Source organism: Psittacula echo, assembly GCF_963264785.1.
Source record: "Psittacula echo genome assembly, chromosome: 3".
NCBI classification, from domain to species: domain Eukaryota; kingdom Metazoa; phylum Chordata; class Aves; order Psittaciformes; family Psittacidae; genus Psittacula; species Psittacula echo.
The window spans coordinates 127,444,454-127,465,422 of NC_137736.1; the positions used below are offsets into that span (position 1 = coordinate 127,444,454).

The window sequence follows — 20,969 nt, forward strand, 5'->3', positions numbered from 1 at the left end:
ACAAGCCCAGCTCTCTCAGCCTGAATTCAATCTGAACTGGACAGTTTTCCAGATTCCAGCCTCACCTTCTGTCACAGCAGGATCCTCAGACGCTTTCCTGACCCAGTCAGCATAGTCATGGATAGCAGAAACTCCTGGGTTAGGCGCTAGAAGAGGGCAGTGCTCATCCATATGGACAGTGCTGTGCTTAAGCTTTATCTCCAGAGGGATGAGATACAATTGGTTTTCTCTGTCCATCGTCTGTTGTGCCAAGCTCAGCTTCTCCACATGAACCTTGAAAGAGGATTCTGAGAGTCTGGAGGAGGAAAGGAGACAAAACCAGGTAGTAACGTTCAGAATTGTTCTCCATCCATGTGAGAGCTGGTTCTCCATGGAGAGAGTTCTCCATCCACAGAGCTGCTGCATTGTGCAGCTTGTCCCAGCTGTAGCATAAGTACAGACAAAGATCTGAGCCAAGCTCAACAGCCAGGTATGAAAATCCTGGGTATAGCCTGGGACTTAGAACCAGACTTTGCCCATCAAACCTCACTGAACTCAGTGCCTGAACCTCTCCAAAGGCAAGCAGCACACCTTACCATAGCCAGAGCATTCTGTGAGGGCACCTCATTCTCTCAGCACATCACATCTGCTGGAGAGCATCCAAACAAGGTTTTTGGAGGACTGCAGAGGTAGAACATCCAGCCGTACTCCAGTCAAGTTTAGGGATGGAGTTACACAGCCCCGGGAAGCTCTGTACTCTGCTTTACACAAAAGCAGAATTGAAGACATCCAAGAAGGCTAACCAAGAAATTCCTTAGGTAGGTCAGATATCCTCAGGGAGGACCAAGAGCAGATTAAGGCTTCCTGGACAACAATTCTGAGCTCTCTTTGACCTTCAGCACAATGACGGTGTTATTGTTAAGAACCTAACTGCTCTTACTACAATATTCCAGGTCTTTGAGATTGAGAGTCTGGTGAAGTAGCAACCTGAAGGACATCTCCATGGCCAATGTGGTCTTGCACCACTTCTGAAGGAATATGGACCTACAATCACAGTTCTCTCAACCACAAAGAGAGAGGATGTCAGAGCCATCCCAAAGAAAACTGCTACTCACGGTTTGGGAGCAACAGGAGTCGGCAGGAATCCATACTCCACTGAGTCACGCTGAAGATCTTCCATGTCACCTGATGCACTCAACTGATCTCCACAGTTGACAAGGGTCCAGTTGGGTCCCCAGCCAACACGAAACGAGCGGCCCATAAAGAGTGCCATGTCCATCAGCAGCTTCCCTCTCCTGTGGGTGATGGACGTCTCCAGGGGCACGAGGCCCTGCTGCCTGCGCACACCCACTGTTCTCATCTGCACCTCGGGCACCGACGGCGGGACGGAGAACACCGGCTTCAGCGGAGACATCATCGACCAGACGGCAGCAGGAGAGGGACTGCCTGGAGCCTGTGGCCCCTTGAGGTCCTGCCCAGCAGCACTGGGTGACTGGGAAATCACACTGGCAAATTTGGACTGCAGCAGCCCACCGACTGGAAGGGAGAAGGAAGAACACGAGCAGGGTGCTGGTGTTTCAGCAGTACATTCATGGAATCATGGGATGGTTTGGGCTGAAAGGGACCTTAAAGACTATCTGGTTCCAATGACTTTTACTAAGTGAGGTTGCTCCAAGCCCCATCCATCCTGGCCTTGAACACTGCCAGGGATGGGCAGCCACAGCTTCTCTGGGCACCCTGGGCCAGCGCCTCACCACCCCCATAATGAAGTACGGAAGTGTTGCTCCAGTTTGTCTCAGTTTCTCACTATCCAAACCTAATTTAATTGACAACACATTAATTTTACATAAGCCAAGTCTGATTCCCGGGTGCTGTCACAAGAAGAACCATCTCCCTGTCTCCATCTCAACCCATGAGCTTTTCTCATCCCATTTTCTCCCCCATCCTATTGAAGAGGCGGAGGAAGAGTATGGCTGGATGGGCAACAGGCTGCTGGCCAGAGCTGACCCACCACAGCTCTGCCCTGTGCTCGGCCAGTGACAGGACTTTGTTAGTATCAGAACCAAACCCTCTTTCTTCAGACAATACGTGGTTTCTCACAGTACCTGAGTATCTTTTCTGTCCATGGGACTTTGAGATCGGGAGCCTTGGGGAGCAGATCTCTTGAGAAGAATCCGTTTTCACAGGTTGCTTCCCAGGATGATGATCCAGGATCAAATCCAGGTCGTCTTCATCAGCGAGCAGGGAAGCTTTCATGATCTGAAGAGGTGGCAAGTCAGGGCTGCACATTAGTGCTCACTCATAGCAGCAGCTGATCCACTTGGCTCCTTCCCCACCAAAACCACCTGTACAGCTGCACATGACCAGACAACCTCCACATGCTATGAGGATTCTCAGTGACAGTGGAGGCAGGAGTGAGCTTCAGTGGATGAGGATCTCCGACAACCAACTGCTTACATCAGTGTCACAGGCCTGGGTACGGATGGGTGTGAAGTCCCAAAATAATCCTGTTTCCTCAGCTCTCTCTACTTGTTTTTTCAGCTTAAAAACTTCAGGACTGGTTTTTCCTTACAAATTCAAGTAACAAGTAGAAGCCCACAAGTGTTGAAGGTACAACCCTTCCACCAAATGAGAACACCAACCCCCAAATCAAGACCAGTTCTCCCATTACCTTGTGGTAATTTCCCATTTCCCATTCCTATTTCTCACCAACTGGGCCCAGGGCATCCTATGTAGGGATCAGTTCAGCTTATCCCACCCCTCAGAATTCTACCTTTCAGATGAGTCTAATTTTTGCATTCCATGTCCATGGCTTTAAGATCCCTTCCAACCCAAACCATTCCATGATTCTATGATTACCACTCATATTAGGCTTCTGTGTTTGTGGTACACTTTTATAGATATGAAAAGCTTCATCACAGGATGGTTTTGAAAGAAAACTCATCTAGTTCCAACCCCCATGCCTAATCTCATCTCAGTCTCCCCTCTGGCAGGTTAAAGCCATTCCCTTTGTCCTGTCCCTACAGGCCCTTGTCCAAAGCCCCTCTCCAGGTTTCTTGCAGCCCCTTTAGGAAGTGGAAGGGTGGATCGCACTATCGGTGTGATGGATGGTTCATCATCTGGTATGTACCTGGGGAGCCAAACTGAGCCATCAGTGATAAACATTACCAAGTACTCCTTTCAGAGAGGGGCTGTCACAAGGCACCCACCTGCAGCACGTGGGGGTTGATGCCCAGGGTAGATGCGATGTGTGCTGAAGCAGGCACTGCCTCCTGCTCTTCCATGATGTTGGCTTCCAGCAGAGGCTCCTGGGGGGCCTCCTGGGTGATGTCAGCCATGTCACTGTCCAGCTCCACCATCCTGCCCAGCTGCTCCAGGTCTGGGGTCTGCAGAGACAGGCAAAGGCTGGGTCAGGCTACAACAGGTTGCAAGAGCTTTGCAGAGAGAGAAGATTCAACAGCTTCAACAATCACCTGCAAGCGAAGCGCAGGACTCCCCTGCTTGTGCCAAGCCTCCACATTAAGTTTAGAGATGAACACACACAACCTACTCCTGTCTTCTTCTGAGTTGTAACAAGAGTGCAAGTTAACAGTGAGGAGAAGTCAGGGTTTAGCGATGCGCTCCTGAAGTTCACCAAGATCCACCAGGCAGTAAGGAACTATTCTTCAGCTTTCCACTTCTCATGTGGCCACCAAAAAGGAAGTTTTGTGCACCCTGCCTTCCCTCCCGGCTCCCTCAAAGTGCTCCCACACAAAGAGAGGCCTCAGTTCAACTTTCAGAGGACTGAGCACTGAGTGATTCTCCAGCACCAACATATGGCTGAGGAGCAGAGGAGCTGCTGCAGGATCTGCTGTGTTTCCCTGCTGTGATCAGGTACAAACTAAAACCATTGGGTCTGTGTTCCACCAAGAACTTAACACATGTTAAGTGAACACCAGCTCCCTTGAAGATCACCTACAACTGGGTCACAGACCATGTGTGTGTGCACACGTCATTATTTTCAGCTTTAAACCTGGACACAACTGGCACAGGACTGGAGAGCTGGACACTTTTCCCCAGTGATGTTGTACTTACCTCTGCGCATCAGCAGTGTGAAAGTGAATGCAGAAGTTCTCTTCTAATCTGCAGCTCAATCTCCCATAACTACCACTAGTTCAAGGCAGGAGGAAGAATTAATTTTATGATATTATTGATGGCAATCACATGGCATCACCTCAGTGATGAGCCTGAGGGGACCTATACACACCTTAAGTCATAGTCATGGAATGGTTTGGGTTAGAAGGAACCTGAAAGCTCACCCAGTCCCAACTCCCTGCCTTGAACCTGTGCCAGCGCCTCAGCACCCTCACAGGGAAGAGCTTCTGCCTAAGAGCTCATCTCAGACTCTCCTCTGGCAGGTTAAAGCCATTCCCCTTGGCCTGTCCCTACAGGCCCCTGTCCAGCTGGAGACCAGAGCTGATGTTTGAAGCAGCCAAAAATACTGGGAATGCGTGTGACTTACTCTGACCTTAGATTCAAGTGTACTTAGCAAAACCACGTCCAGATCAATCTCTCTGACTTGCAACCATTAACAATGGGTTTTGTTGCCCAAAATAGGAAAACCATTGCGTTTCATTTCCCAAGCCCCTGGCAAACAGCATGGCTTCAAAACCTGCCCCACTTGGGATGTAAAGCATCTCAAAATGCTATTATTTGGTCTGTAGGAAGCATTTAAAAGGATCTAGAACTGAGGTTTTTCCTTCCCTCACTACTTGAATATTCATGAATTTATTAATGCTGCAAGGTCCCAGGGAATGATTATACCAGGGACCTGGCTGCATTAAAGCCCAATGAAGGGAATGGTGAAAGTCATGTTTGTGACCATGGTTTGACTTGTAGATCTGCTGTGCACAGTGCAAGTGTGTACGGACACCACTCACTAATGCTCCCTCCGCCACTGCTCCAAGTTCTATCTTTACAGACCCCACGTCTGGCTCGATCTGCCTCATCTGATAACCTTCATCACGTTTCCTGCCCAATTCTAATGATCCAAGAGCAGCCACTTGAACGTGCTCTTCCACTCCTTTGCATGACCTGCCTCGGTTCCTGTGATCATGTATATGCAGCGCTTCTGGAAACCCAAGTAAGCTGTGAGCATCAGCCCTCCCCAGGACACACATATCTGAGCAACAGAGAATGGTCAGGCAGGCAAAATGAGAACCACCTAAAGCCATTCAGCTTACAGGGCGCAGGCTAATCACTCCTAGGCCAGGAAGTACTCTTGGGTTGACCTGCTGGCTGCACACCCCAGCCATGAGTGGCATTCTACAGGGGTCCTGTTCTATCAACCAGCTCCTGGTAGCAGAGCCAAGACATCCCTGAAGGGCATGCAGTGCTCTGTCACACTCTACAGCTCATTATCAGCTTAGGGAGTGTAAATACAGCCAACTGGGCAGGAGGACAGGTGAGGACAGTGGTCACAGCTAATTCCTGATGTCTGCTCATTGTCAGGCCAGGGGGAATGGCTTGAACCTGCCAGAGGAGAGACTGAGCTGAGCTCTTAGGCAGAAGCTCTTCCCTGTGAGGGTGCTGAGGCGCTGGCCCAGGGTGCCCAGAGAAGCTGTGGCTGCCCCATCCCTGGCAGTGTTCAAGGCCAGGTTGGACACAGGGGCTTGGAGCAAGCTGCTCCAGTGGAAGGGGTCCCTGCCCGTGGCAGCGGTTGGAGCTGGATAAGCTTGAAGGTCCTTTTCCAACTCAAACCATTCCATGATGTGCAATCAAGAACCCAGTTTTGGGAGGAAATGGTATCTGCTCTTGCTGTTTAGAACAAGCTATTCCAAAAGCCACAGTTAGCTCACATTTACCACCCTCATGTGGCACAATGAGTACAGTCTATCCCATCAGTGCCAGGATGGCTCCCAGGTAGGCTGTTTTTTCACCACAACGAAGCAGCTCCTCCCTTAGCTTGACAATATCCATACTAATCCTATTTGGAAAACTCAGGAGTATCAGCTGCCATTTGACTACCCTTTAGAACAATATTAAAAGGCTTTTTTATCATTAAACTCATGTAAGACCTTAGGGGATTGCCAGTGACCTGGATCAAACGCCACCTTCCCTATATAAGAGAGAGGCACAACTCTGAGGATGTTTTACAAAGCTTTAAAGCAGTCACATCCAACACAAATACATTTCAAATCCAGCATGTAACAGCCTTAAAAAAGTACTTTTTAATAAAAATAGAGCACATTCTTAAACTAGAAAGCACATTCTTGCACACTGACTGATGCTAAAGTCAAACTAATGCACAACAGCACTCACAAGGCAGGCAGCGCAAGGTGCTGTAACTATACAGTATACATCTAATAGGCACAAACTAACTTTTCTTCCTAAGTGGTGCAAACATGCCAAACTCAACCCAGAAATTAAACAAGAAACAAAGCCTCCCCATCCCTCCCCCATCCTCAGCATGAAATGTCAAAGTGTCTGAATGAAAAGGAACAGGCAAACGCTCATCAGGAGGTCAGAAGAGCTACTGGATTGCACAAGGTTTTGCTCTTCGGTTTCCAGGCTACTGGTTGCTTCCACAACCCCTCCCCAGGCACAGCTACTCCTCAGATTCCATCCTAGGAATTCCCTTTTAGTCACTGTCCTCCTTCTACCTGAGCTGGAGGCGTTGGTTTGCCATTCAGGGTCATTTGCTGGGGGGGCAGGTGCCCGGGGGGTGGCACTGGCGTGGTTTTTAATTTCTTGATGTCCACTTTGGAAGGATGCTCCTCCTCTTCCTCATCCGAGTCCTGCAAGCCGTACTTGGAGAAGTGTGCCACCTGCATAAAGAAGGGCAAACACATCAGACCTTGGAAGAGAGGATTCAGGCATCTATTTCTGGAAGGCCTGAAGTTTGAGCTGGCCTAACTGGCCACTTTCCACATTGGCTGGGACATCCAGAACCAGTCCAGCCTTTGTGCAGACGAAGAACACCCACTGCATGCAGTTCTGAAGCCAAAGATGTTGTGATCATTTTGGTGAGGACTCCTTCCAGTATCTGAAGGGGGCTACAAGGATACCAGAGAGGGTGTCCTGGGTTCAGCTGTAACAGCTGGGCTTAAACCATGACAGAGGGACTCTTCATCAGGGTCTGCAGTGATAGGACAAGGGGAAATGGGTGTAAACTGAGAAAGGGGAAGTTAGGTTAGGTATAAGGCAGAAGTTCTTCCCTGTGAGGGTGCTGAGGAGCTGGCACAGGGTGCCCAGAGAAGTGGTGAATGCTCCATCCCTGGCAGTGTTCAAGGCCAGGCTGGACAGAGCCTTGGACAACACGGTCTAGGGTGAGGTGCCCCTGCCCGTGGCAGGGTGTTGGAACTGGATGATGTTAAGATCCTTTCCAACACAAACCATTCCCTGATTCTGTGACATTTTGCACTACAACTCAAGGACCTGAGACAGCTCATGGAAGTTTAGGAAAGTTTCTGAATTAGAATGCTCAGGAGATCCAAATTTCAGGCTATTTCCACCTTTCCTGAAGTCACTTCACAGCCAGGACAAGAACAGTACCTTAAAGACCCAGGATCCAGTCTCCGGGCGGTATTCCTTGAAGCGAGCACCCTGCTTCCGAGACACAGCCTCCAGTCTCCCTTCATAATTCATCTCTGCCAGTCGCTCAGGGCTTTTGATGGGGCAGCGAGAGGTTTTATCTGTAGGCCACACTCCATCTAAGGTAACTTCAGCTCGCCTGGGAAAGACAGACAAAAGGGTAAGAGGCTACAAGGGGTTGAAGCAAAGCTACTACGTTGTGTGGAGGAGCTGAGAACTGAATGCATGGGCTCAAACCAGCTTTTAAAGCCAGGTTCTGTTTCAGAAACCTGCAAGTATCATCCAGTGACTGTGCCACGCTGTGATCGCCAGAGAGACCTTACTGTGGCCTTTCAGTACTTCAAAGTAAAGATGGGGACAGACTTTTTAGCAGTGGCTGTTGGGATAGGACAAGGGGTGATGGTTTGAAACTGAAAGAGGGCAAATTCAGACAAGATAGAAGACATTTTTTATGATGAGGGTGGTGAAACGCTGCCACAGGTTGCCCAGAGAGGTGGTGGATGCCCCATCCCTGGAAACATTCAAGGCCAGGCTTGGATGTGGTTCTGGGAACCTAACCTAGTGGAAGATGTCCCTGCTCACTACAGGGGTTGGACTAGATGAGCTTTGAAGATCCCTTCCTAAACTATTCCATGACTCCATGATTGAATGCACAGCCTGGATCCAGATCCCTTGGCAGCTGCCTGCAGCCACAGCAGGCGACCAGTGTCAGACACAACCCCTCTGCAAGCCCCATCCCCACAGAGAACATATTTAAACCCCACCTATTCAAGCCTTCACCAATGGGTGGTTTTCTCTCATCATCAGGGTAGACAACAACTTCTTTCCTACGGATATGCACAATGTCATCCAGGTTTAAGTTGGTGAGATTTACTTCTCCATCAAAGTAAATGGATCCATAACCTGCAAAACAACCCAAACCATCACACTTTGTCCATGACAAGTCACATGCCAGAGAACCCATGTGCCTGCTACACTCTTTTCCTCACCCTACCACTGACCTACTCCTTCCCAGTGTCAACACACTGGAGATATGTCTCCAACTTCCTTATAGCTAGTTCTTTTGCACAGAAAGCTTTTTGTTATCACTTGGTTATTTATACTGCCAACACAAATGTGAAGATTTAAGTAGTATACACTGTACGATTTTGTATTAAACAAAAGAGTAAAGAACACACTTTGGGCTGAAGGTTCTTCACTCAAGCTCCATAAAGCACCTAAGATGGAAATGATGATGACCATGAGGTGTGCATCAATGCTGCAGCAAGTCTGGATTTTACAACTGCAGGTGATTTTGTTCTTCTCACCTTTAACCTTCTCAAGTCACTCCAGTTTGGTAGTGCTACCAGGCTGAAACACTACGAGACCTGAACCCAAGTTATCCGGCACCAAAGGGTGCTGTTAATGATCATACTGTGGGTGCAGAACTCAGGTTGAGGTTCCACAGGTGTAAAGTCCCTTCCAGCATAAGGTGAGCTGCTCATGCTTACCTCTGCGACCAATGGTGAAGCCTGTCACGACACACTCGTTCCTGTCGTTGGTGAGTTTTGCCAGGTCCTCCATGGAGGGGACAGTGTAATAGCCAGCTCTCTTCAGGACAATGCCTGCAACACAAACACCTTCAGCACTGGGCTGACAGTGAGTTCTCAACTTTAGTGTTTCACAGAACCCTCACTTCTGCCTAAGAGCTCATCTCAGTCTCCCCTCTGGCAGGTTAAAGCCATTCCCCTTGGCCTGTCCCTACAGGTCCTTGTCCCAAGCCCCTCTCCAGCTTTCCTGCAGCCCCTTTAGGCACTGGAGCTGCTCTGAGGTCTCCCCTTCAGGAGCCTTCTCTTCTCCAGGCTGACCCAGCCCAGCTCTCTCAGCCTGGCTCCAGAGCAGAGCTGCTCCATCCTTTTCAGTTCCTACAGTGCACTTTCCACATGGGTAACTACTATGCATTAGATCTCTAACTGTGAAATCTGGCTCATGAACAACAGACAACCCTGTTTACTACTGCAGAACACTCACAGCTTGGGTCCTCCTCCTCCCTCTCACACATCTCACTACCTCAGTCTAATATTAAACTGGGTGATGGAGTTAAACTGCTCTTGATTCGGCAGGAACAAATTCCACACTAGACATGAGACTGAAAAGCAAGATTTGGATTTTACAGAATAAAGGAGGGGAAGCAAAGAGCAAAAGCTGAGGGTCTACAACAGCCAGGAGAACACTGGAACCCACGGAATGCTGTCAGGAGCCACACACCTACCCCAGCCCCAGTCTTACCTGCAGGGTGCAGATGATGCATGATTTCCGGCTCCTCCTCACGCTCGTCCTGAAGGGAATCATCATGGAAAGAGGCATCCTCACTGCTGCCTTCCAGGCCGTTCCGCAGGGCCGCACGCATGTTCAGGGCCACGATGGTGTCGTCCACATTGTTGTGGTGTTTGTGCAGGGAGTTCTCTGCAGGCTGGGGAATGGGCCTGGCAATGGGGTTCGTGTAAAACCTGCTCACCTCGTGCTGATCCTCATCCTCTCGCTCCCCATCTTGCCTATGGTTTTCTTCGGGGGGCACTGACAGGAAGAACCTGAGGGTAGGAAGAATGAAGCTGAATGATTTAGTTTTAGGGGACTGTGGCAGCATCCAAACTCTGGGGTCTCTCACAGCAAAAGCAAAATGGACCATGACATGAACTGCAGAGTCAGCAGACTGAGGGAAGCAATTATTCCCCTTCACTGTTGTCAGACAACCTCCACCACTTCACATCCACTCTGGGTCTCCCACTACAAGAAATAGGGATAAGTAGGGATAAGGTTGGGAGAGGGGTACCACAGTCATGGAATGGTTTGAGTTGGAAAGGACCTTAAAGCTCATCCAGTTCCAGCCCCCTGCCATAGGCAGGGACCCCTTCCACTAGAGCAGCTTGCTCCAAGCCCCTGTGTCCAACCTGGCCTTGAACACTGCCAGGGATGGGGCAGCCACAGCTTCTCTGGGCACCCTGGGCCAGCGCCTCAGCACCCTCACAGGGAAGAGCTTCTGCCTAAGAGCTCATCTCAGCCTCCCCTCTGGCAGTCATTCTTGAAGTCATTCCTCTCAACTGCTGATTCTGGATGGAATGTACTGGTATGTGACCACGCAGGAAGAACCTATGGCCAGTTTAAGAGGAAGTAAATCTCAACAGGTCAGCATGCTTCAATGCACAGCTACGATGACATCCCTGACAGTAACCACCTATTCTTTTAATAACTCTAAGAGACAGGCAGAACCAGTTTGCATTTCTCACAAGCACACGCATGTGTGGTGAACCATGTCATTCATCTCCATACCTGTCTCCATTCTCTGGGTACTCTGAGGGAGAAGCCAGGTCTTCATTTTCCCGATTGACAGGAGAGAAGAGGCTGCTGCTGCTGAGGTTCTTCAAAACCAGCTTTTTAATGCTCTTCCTGAAAACAAACCGCACCAAAGAGAAATTGGGGTCTCTCCACTGCACAAATCTACATTTCATGCTTAATTTGGGTGCTGCAGGGACCACAAACCAGCTGTGTGAGATCTTCTCCCACACTCAGGACACATCAAGTTGCCTGTAAGAGCACTGCAGTAGCTGAGATACTAAAGCTCTCTTTGGAGTTCCATTTGTGGCTTTGATTTAGGGGTAAGTGTGAGAAGCACAGGTCACTGAGTTTCAAAACCTGAGTTCATTAAACCACAGTAATCTCCGCTTTACAAAATAGAGCTTTTCCAGCAGCAAAACCAAGTCTGGCCTCTGGACACATGTTCTTCTTCACTACAGGGTTACTTTAGGAGCAAGTCAGTGGCCGGACTAAGGCTGAACCTGCAACCTGAAGATCACTGAACTACTACACCCATTACACCCAAAGAACTGCAAGCATCCCTTTGTTCTGATCTTGTGATCAGTCGGTGATTTTCAACTTAACTCCGAGTAATTTCATCTCTGCCCTCTCCTTGGAAAGCAAACAGATTGTTCAAGCTGAGTTAGAGACAACCCAAGTTCATAGAAGTTACAAAATGCTTTAGAAAGCCTGTGCTTAGAGGGATGTTCAAGGAAGGATACATCTTCCTCCAAAGCTGTTTGCTGTTTGCTTTAAATGAACTCCAAAGCTTTCCAAAGCCCTTTTCAATTTGGTTGCCACTGATGCTCTTGAAGACTGAACCCAAAAGCTTCACTAGGATAGATCCACAACATCATTACTTAGCTCTCACAGAGACATCCATGGATCTGAAGTAGAACCTGTGCCAGGCTGTGAAATGCCCCAAATCTGCCTCTACAGCAAGTGCATTAGCAACCTAATGACCCTTCTGGTGCAGAAGCAGGAAGTATTACATCCTACAAGCTTTCTTGTAGCAATTCCTAATTGACCTCATACATGGCATGACCTCATTTTACAGCTTATTTGGCCTTTGCAGCTTAAGCTGAACTTCAGCTCCTCTACCAAAAGCAGTTCAAGTTTTACAGAGAATTAGTTCTTGCCATTCCTGTTTGAATCACCAAACAGTCACGGACTTTAGGACCCTCTACAGGAGTTTGCCTCCTCTCACGCACAAACACAAGAGAGACACTAACTTTGGCATGAATGCCCCATTGGACAGGGATGGCTCATCATCATCAAGACCATCGAAGAGGTGGGATTTGGCAGGGCCAGCTGACTGCAGAGCTTTCGGTCGCACTCTGGTTGCTGGACGAGGGGTCAGTTTGTAGTGGGTGGGTGTTGTTAAGGCCTTCTGAGCTGCTGGGTTAGTTGGTTTCAGCCTCTGCAACAAAAAGATGGAGAATTGGAGGCTTCACACCACTCACTGCTGCTTTGGTAAAGGTGTGTGGTGGTCAAGGACCTTTTAAATGAAAAGGGGTAAGAAGGAAAGGGGGAAGCAATGAACAAAACCAGACACAAAGCTGGGTGACAACAGGTAACAGAAGCAATGCCAAGGATCAAAGGCCTCCAGTCACTCACTGAAGGGCCATTAACAACCTATAGATGTAGCTTTGGAGCAGCCAGCCTGGGTGTCCAGCCCAAGCAGAGTGACTCTGGGGACATACCAGAGACGTGAGCATCCCAAGGCCAGCAGCTGAAGCAAGGAGGCCCCAGTGCCTGGAGCAGACAAGGGTCTCTGCCCCAGCCATGGAGGACAGTGGGGCCCCTGCCCCTACAGGCCCTTGTCCAAAGCCCTCTCCATCTTTCTTGTAGACCCTTTAGGCACTGGAATACACAGACTCATCAATCACCCATCTCTATTCTAGCAGCAGCAATCACACCAGAAATCCAAAGTCAAGGCTCTGATGGAGGTGAAGGCAGTGAACAAAGCCACAGCATAAGCTGTTTGCATCCTGGAGAGCATAAAAAGCTGCTGCACCAGCATGAGGGTGCAGATGGCAACTTATTTTGCTGCTGACTGTACTGAAGTGAATACAGTGAGCACAAAGCAGAAGTCTTATCCATAAAATTAATGTTCACACGGACTTACCTCTTCCTTCTTCTTTGGGTCTGACATGGGGTTTCTGAAGAGTGGAGAATCTCCAAAGGGTGAGTAAGTCAAGTTGTTGAGATGCTGCTGAAGCACTGCTTGTTGGGCAGCTGATGCATTTGGGTCTGTCAGTGCTGTAAAAGAACATCAGGTTTGAGTTTTAACAGTTTCACTGTTAAAACACCAAAACTACCCAGGTTCAGATAGAATCAGAGTAGGCAGAAGAGCCAGGCTTCCAGACACAGGACCTCCTCAGAGGCATCCACATCTCTCTATATATCACCTCCAGCGTTCCTTTCCAGGCTCCTCAGTCACTGCTGCTGCACCAGCCTGGAGCAGAAACCAGATTCTATTCCCCCATTAGTATCTGCAGCCACATTCAGGAAGGTTTTAATAGTGAAAACCTGAGGGCACAGAGAGCTGCACATCAGCAGCAGGAGCCTGGCCCACCAAACCCTTTAACTATTGACTCCGGGAGCACTTTCCCAAGGGCAGGGGGGGAATATTTCATGCAGAATGTGACATTCCTGCTGCAGCAACCAAACATACAGGCCTGGAGTCCCCTCTGCAACCACAGCCTCTTGATTCTGTCTCTTCACCTTCTAGCATCTCATTTTAATTCCCATTAAATTGCTCTAAGTGTTAACCCCATGAAGAGTGAATCCAAGAAAACAGGACTGAATCTGTGCATTCCCAAAGGACAAACCCACTCCAGACGCAGCAGCTCACTGCCAAAGTCTGCAAGGGGAGACACTGAGACAACTGGCTCTTATCAGACTGAAAGCTGGTTTAACCGAGATGTTGATGCTGTCCCATTGCAGGCGCTGCCTACAGAGGTGAAGGCTTGGATCATCTCTAGAGTTACTTCAAGGGAGGTCCAAGCATTAGAATTACAGAAGTATGATGGGAACAAGAGAGAAGTATGGGAAACCTGACTGCAATCACTCACGAGAGAGCATTTCACTATGAGGAGGATAGAGCTCCCCTCAGCCACACTTTCCCTGTCATAACTGGTATAGGAAGTTCCTGTGAGGGTCACAGAACAATGAGACTGGAGGCACCTCGGAAGGCCACCTTTATCCCAGGCCCCTGCTGAAGCAGGGCCAAGCCCAGCTCTCTCAGCCTGTGCCCATAGCAGAGCTGCTCCAGCCCTTGCAGCATCTCCATGGCCTCCTCTGGAGCTCTGCATTTCCCCTTGTTGAACCACTTGCTGGCCTGTTTCTCCAGCCCATCGAGGTCCATCTGGATGGCAGCACAACCCTCAGGTGAATCAGCCACCTCTGCTCTTCCTTCTGTCACCTGTATACTTATAAAAGCTTCTTGTTGCCTTTGACATCCCTGACCAAATTTGGCTCCAAATGGGCTTCAGCTTTCCTAAACCCATCCCTGCATGCTCAGATAACATCTCTGCCTTCTTCCCGGATCACCCTTCCCTGCTTCCACCTCCCGTACGCTCCCTGTCAGTGTTTAGCTTTTCCAGAGCAACTCTTTCCTCCAGAGGCCTTCTGCCACCTTGCCTGGCTTCCTGCTACACACTGGGACTTACAACATGGTATCACAAGAGCCTGAATTTGAAGATCGTTTATTTCCCCAATACTCACAAATTAAACCTCTTTGGCTTTCCTAACTGGAATTATTGAGGATGCCAATGCTACATCTCCCTTTTCAGTTTCTGTAAGCACCAAACTTTGTTGCTGCCCCAAATTCAGTGACGGAAAATACAGTGGTAATCATGAAGCTTTAAAATAGCTGCAATTACCAGTAATGTTACACAGCTTGAAAAAGTACATGTAATTAGTACCAAAAATGCCATTAAGATGGTCTCCCCTGCTACTGAGAACAGAAGTGCTCAAATAGATGCTCGAACACCTCTTTTCTCTCCAAAGGATTTGAGTGGGATGTGCTCCTACATTTAGGCACATCCAAAACAAGAGAGAAGCGTCAGTTAAACTGAGGTTAACCCACACTTACCCACAGCAGGCTGAGGGGCTCCAAAGCCCAGAGTAGCTGTTGATGTATTGAATCCTGGTGCTCCAAACGCTCCCGTTCCCAGTGTTCCACCGAGTTTGGGCTGGGTGTTCCCAAACAGAGACGTCTGTCCTGCCCCAAGAGCTGCAGCACAAGAGATACTGTCATTTACTACAACACTGGGACAAACTTACAAGCCAGTTTATCCCACAGCAAAGAATCAGTTATTTACTGAACTGCAATTCCTGCTGGCTGGAGTTTCTAAAAGGTTACCTGGCACCATGTTAGAAGCTCTGTTGGGTTCTGATCTGAGACAGAGATTGATGGTTTCAAGCTTAAACATCTACATTAGAGTCAGCAACAAGGCTGTACTATCACTGATGCTTGAGGACTACGTTTAGGCTGACATGAAATACACCAGTCAACCCTACCTGTTCCAAATCCGGTTCCAAGGCCGGTTCCCAGAGTCCCAGTTGCAGGTTTATTTCCAAATAAACTGTTTCCAGCAGTGTTGGCACCAAACCCTTCAGGAACAGAACCAGAAGCTCATTAATCTACTATAATAGTGGTGGAATTAAAAGATGTATTTAAATACATAGGTATTCCCAGCTCAGAGACAGCCCTGCAACAGTTAAGGTCTGATTTCACACTGTTTCCAAGAGTGGGAGTTCAGCTGACAAGCAGCAAGAAGGGACTTCAATGGTAAAAATTTCATAACACATACTTCAGTTATGAAATAAAAATGAAAATACTACTGAAATAACACTGAAAAGATCCACAGAGAAGGTGTTTCATCTTCTTAAGCTTTCCAATCTGCTACAACCTTCCCAGTTTTACTGACAGCCAGAACGGACCCAGTGATGCTGTTTCTCGCAATGGAATGAAGTGTATTAAGTTTCTTCTGCTGCTGGGAAATAACAAATCCCATTTTATACTGTTTATACCACACACACTTCCCTGATTCTTGCCACCAAAGAAGGTAACAACTCGGACTCTTGTAAGCACACAGCTCAAAGATACACCTCTAACGGTATCCAAGTACAATCCAAACCTGACATCGGACAGATTAGTTCTTACAGTGAAGATTGTGGAACCATCCCATGCTTACTTTGTGTGCAGAGACAGAACTGGACTAGAGAACTGCAGTCATGAACTAACATCAGCAACAGCTTAGAACCAAACTCTGCTCTTCCTACAACTGCCTCACTGCAAGTAACACAGGCGAATTAAAACCCCACTCTACAAGCAGTAGTGTTCACCACACAGTGTCAACACACAGGCCATGAGGATCTCGGGGAAGGACAAGGAACTTGGAAGCACCTCTCACAAATACCATGATGGGGTGACTTTGCCCAGGGTGGGTCACCACAATGAAGCTGTGCTTAGAAGGTGCTGTGCTTAGAAGGTGCTGCCCCAAGAACCCAACAATTTCTTCCCCATTCTGGCCAGATGGGAAATGAGGCTAACTCACTGCAGACTTTATTACCGGACCAGTTAATAAAATAACCCCAAACAGAACAAAGGATGGATCTAAACCCCCTCCTGCTCACTTTCAGGAACAGTTTTGCTGCTCTCAGATACAGCAGGAAAAAGACAAAGCAGATGTCACAGAAGCTCTGCACAGGAAGATGGTCATAGACTTGAACTATCGCGGCACATTTCTCAGGCTCTGTCACACACTTGTTCAGCAGTTCCCTGATACTGGTGTCAAGAAGCCAACAGGAACACACAAAGCCCAGTTCTTCAGGACTTTGATCCTTCACACGATGAAAAGCTTCCAGTTAAAAAGGAACTGACTGCTCTGTTTCACCTGTGCTCCATGGTACAATCTCCTTCCACTTGCTGCCAGGCTGCAGCATCACTGGCCATACCTTATTTCCTCCATCACTCCTGGCACCAGTGTGTTTGCAGCCTCTGCACACACCTCTGTTCTCTGAATGCTTTGATTTCAGTTTAAGTACAGGCTCCAGCTTCTCTTCTGCTCTTGTCAGAACAGCAGTACTTGAAAATATCTATCCCTGAGGGAGTACCACCAAGAGGAATCACTGAATAGTATGGGTTGGAAAGGACCTTAGAAACCATCCAGTTCCAAACCCCTGCCACAGGCAGGGACCCCTTCCACTGGAGCAGCTTGCTCCAAGCCCCTGTGTCCAACCTGGCCTTGAACACTGCCAGGGATGGGGCAGCCACAGCTTCTCTGGGCACCCTGGGCCAGCGCCTCAGCACCCTCACAGGGAAGAGCTTCTGCCTAAGAGCTCATCTCAGTCTCCCCTCGGGCAGGTTAAAGCCATTCCCCTCGGCCTGTCCCTACAGGCCCTTGTCCAAAGCCCATTTCCAGGTATCTTGTAGCCCCTTTAGGCACTGGAGCTGCTCTCAGGTCTCCCCTTCACACAGCAGAGGGGCAGGATCCCCTCCCTGAGCTGCTGCTCACGCTCTGGAGGCACAGCCCAGCACACGGGGGTGGGATCTGGGCTCAGGCACACACTGGAGCTGGGTCATGGGAAGATTCTCCTCACCCAGCACCCCAAGTCCTTCTCCTCAGGCTGTTCCATCCAGTCTCCCTCAGCCTGTGTTTGTGCCTGGAATTGCCCTATTGGGGCAAATCAGCATCCTCTCTAACAGGAAAGGTATAAACCAGTATCCAAGATGCTCCCCTGCAGCAACATGCATCAGGAGCACGGCTTACCTGAAAATCTTAACACCCAGAACATTTAGCATGCAATACTCAGCAGCCGTGTGTGTGGTATATGCAGTACAGTGCTAAGTGACCGAAACCTCACTTTTTAAATATGTACCAAAACTGGAAGTGTTTGAATTGGTTCCTAAAGTCAGGGTTGGTTTGTTACCAAAGAGCCCGCCACCGGTGGTTGTACCAAACGAGGGAGCACTGGTCGTGGTGGTTCCAAATCCAGCAGGCTTGTTCCCAAACAGGGTCTAGAAGGGAGAAACATCAATGTGGAAACCTGATGGACTCATTAATTGTTACACCGTTAAGCACGAAAGCAGAACTGAAGCCAAGCACACGTGAAGCCACACAAGCCAGGCTCCCAGCACTGGTGCGTTACCTGCACACATACGTGCACTTGTGTGTAGCAAGCACCTTTTGGAAACAAGTATTACAGTTGGACTTGCTCTTAAGGGTTTCTCCACCCTAATTACACTCCATTGCACCCAGGATAACCCAATATCAGTAATCAAGTTCTAGTTTTGTTATGTCATCATCATCATCACAACTTGAGCATCTGTATTTTCAACACTACACAGAGGCATCCCTAGGTCTCTCCTCCTGTGTTTTATCACTCAAGACATTACTTATGGAATCAGAGAATGTCTTGGGTTGGAACAGACCTTAAAGCTCATCCAGTTCCAACCCCCTGCCATGGGCAGGGGCACCTTCCACTAGAGTGGATTGCTCCAAGCCCTTATGTCCAACCTGGCCTCTTTTCTACCACACCAGTTCTATGCACATGCTTATACTCTTTCCTTCAGTTCACAAAACCCCCACTAGTTCTGAATCTTGGGCACCTTAACTCCTAAGATAATGGACGTCTAAGATAAGGGGCTCCTAAGAGAATGGATATTTTCATGCAGGTCAGCACCCAGGAAGAGAACTCCTAAGCCATTTATCATAGAATCATAGAATAGTTAGGGTTGGAAAGGACCTTAAGATCATCCAGTTCTAACCCCCCTGCCATGGGCAGGGACACCCCACACTAAACCATGGCACCCAAGGCCTCATCCAACCTGGCCTTGAACACCACCAGGGATGGAGCATTCACAACCTCCCCGGGCAACCCATTCCAGTGCCTCAGCACCCTCTCAGTAAAGAATTTCTTCCTTAGATCCAATCTAAACTTCCCCTGTTTAAGTTTGAACCCATTACCCCATGTCCTGTCACTACAGTCCCTGACGAATAGTCCCTCCCCAGCATCCTTGTAGGCCCCCTTCATATACTGGAAGGCTGCTATATTCCCATTTCATTTCCTCTAGTTCTGCTTTTGTATAACAAAGCACAGACATACCGAACCGCCAACACCAAATCCTGTGTTGGGTTGTCCAAAGAGCCCAGTTCCAGTTCCAAACCCAGTCCCAGCATTTGTATTGGCAGCTGTTCCAAAAAGGCCTCCAGGTTGTGAGGGCTGGGTCACTCCAAAGAGACCCTATGGACAGGAATTAGGTTAAGCTCACGGTACAGTGCTTCTCCAGGTCTGCACTGGTGATACTGGAACTAAAACACAGTGACTAGAACGATGCTGCAACATCAGCCCTTGTGCACGGGGACAATGGGTGAAAGGCATATCAGAAGCTTTTGTCATTCTCCAAGAGATAAAGTACAAAAAGGAAATTAAAAGCATCAAATAAAAGAGCAAAGAATTCATGCTCCAAGCTTCAAAGGCTGCTGGAATTTCCTCATCACTTTGAGTGCATGAGAGAGAAAAGAAACATCTCGCTCATCACTGAGGGATACAGTGATTTCCTCATCACTTTGAGAGGAAAAAGGAACATTTTCTGGGAGAAGTCATAAGGTATTCAGGAAGTCTATAGCATATTTGGAGGCAGAGCCTCAGCTACACTACAGGTTACAGCTGTACAGCATCCTTCTACCAAAAGAAGCCCATGAATGTCTTCATTAGCCACCAGGAAGCACAGAATTGGTAATGAATCCCACAGGATGTTAAGAATGGAATTATTTTGCCTGTGTGAACATAAGAGACACCTGAACTGATAGAGCAGACAGCTTAAAGAAAGGAATGGGTGAAGTTATTTAACAGCTGTTCTGCTGCCCATTATTATGGGCGAAGTTTCCCTTGGCAAGAAGCCGCTCAGATGGTGGCAGTCAGAGCTGTACCACAGTTTGAGGAAGATCTAAATCCCTGTGTCCCGTGTCTACTGGAGTAGCTACAACCAAACTTCCACTTTTAGGGTTCAAACAGTTTCTCTTACCATTGTGCTTGTGTTGGGCTGCCCCAGGGTGTTGGTGTTCCCGAAAGAAAAGCCAGTGTTCTGCGTCGTTGTGGGCTGGCCAAAAGGCTTATTGAACAGACTTGTAGTTTGGGGTTGCTGACCAAAAAGCCCCCCCGTGGTTCCTGTTCCAAAGCCAGTTGTACCTACAACAGAGAAACATATTGGTCAAAACACCCTCAAGTATTTATCCAAACCTGCAATGTTTCCACACTCCAAGACGGTGCAAGGGCTGGAGCAGCCCTGCTCCAGACCCAGGCTGAGAGAGCTGGATGGAACAGCTTGGAGAAGAGAAGGCTCCTTAAAGCAGCTCCATTGCCTAAAGGAGCTACAAGAGACCTGGAAATGGGCTTTGGACAAGGGCCTGTAGGGACAGGCCAAGGGGAACGGTTTTAACCTGCCAGAGGGGAGACTGAGATGAGCTCTTAGGCAGAAGCTCTTCCCTGTGAGGGTGCTGAGGCGCTGGCCCAGGGTGCCCAGAGAAGCTGTGGCTGCCCCATCCCTGGCAGTGTTCAAGGCCAGGTTGGACACAGGGGCTTGGAGCAAGCTGCTCTAGTGGAAGGGGTCCCTGCCCGTGGCAGGGGTTGGAACTGGAGAAGCTTTAAAGTCTCTTCCAACCCAAACCATTCTATGAGTGTCCTGGGTTCAGCTGCAAGTTATTTTTTTCCATCTCAGTAGCTGGTGCAGTGCTGTGGTTTTGACTTCATAGAACCATAGAATAGTTAGGGTTCGAAAGGACCTTAAGATCATCCAGTTCCAACCCCCCTGCCATGGGCAGGGACACACCACACTAAACCATGGCACCCAAGGCCTCATCCAACCTGGCCTTGAACACTGCCAAGGATGGAGCATTCACAACCTCCCTGGGCAACCCATTCCAGTGCCTCACCACCCTCTCAGTAAAGAATTTCTTCCTTAGATCCAATCTAAACTTCCCCTGTTTCAGTTTGAACCCGTTACCCCTTGTCCTGTCACTACAGTCCCTGATGAAGAGTCCATCCCCAGCATCCTTGTAGGCCCCCTTCAG

General features: G+C 48.7%; 1 protein-coding gene across 7 annotated transcripts in view; it reads right to left on the reverse strand.

Annotated features, from left to right (window-relative positions):
* NUP98 (nucleoporin 98 and 96 precursor) overlaps positions 1-20,969 on the reverse strand; it is a 41,371-nt gene that overhangs the window by 10,483 nt on the left and 9,919 nt on the right. For 6 of the 7 annotated variants that reach the window (XM_080614351.1, XM_080614352.1, XM_080614353.1 and 3 more), the window contains exons 8-24: positions 19,925-20,088; positions 19,003-19,140; positions 17,776-17,914; positions 15,412-15,504; positions 14,984-15,124; positions 13,013-13,146; positions 12,117-12,304; positions 10,861-10,977; positions 9,820-10,121; positions 9,042-9,155; positions 8,316-8,454; positions 7,513-7,690; positions 6,621-6,785; positions 3,189-3,365; positions 2,085-2,238; positions 1,095-1,515; positions 66-295 (exon numbers count right to left, since the gene is read on the reverse strand). In XM_080614351.1, coding sequence (XP_080470477.1) covers positions 66-295; positions 1,095-1,515; positions 2,085-2,238; positions 3,189-3,365; positions 6,621-6,785; positions 7,513-7,690; positions 8,316-8,454; positions 9,042-9,155; positions 9,820-10,121; positions 10,861-10,977; positions 12,117-12,304; positions 13,013-13,146; positions 14,984-15,124; positions 15,412-15,504; positions 17,776-17,914; positions 19,003-19,140; positions 19,925-20,088 — 2,994 coding nt within the window. The remainder of the gene's footprint in view (positions 1-65; positions 296-1,094; positions 1,516-2,084; positions 2,239-3,188; positions 3,366-6,620; positions 6,786-7,512; positions 7,691-8,315; positions 8,455-9,041; positions 9,156-9,819; positions 10,122-10,860; positions 10,978-12,116; positions 12,305-13,012; positions 13,147-14,983; positions 15,125-15,411; positions 15,505-17,775; positions 17,915-19,002; positions 19,141-19,924; positions 20,089-20,969) is intronic. The other variant, XM_080614354.1, reaches the window with a different exon arrangement.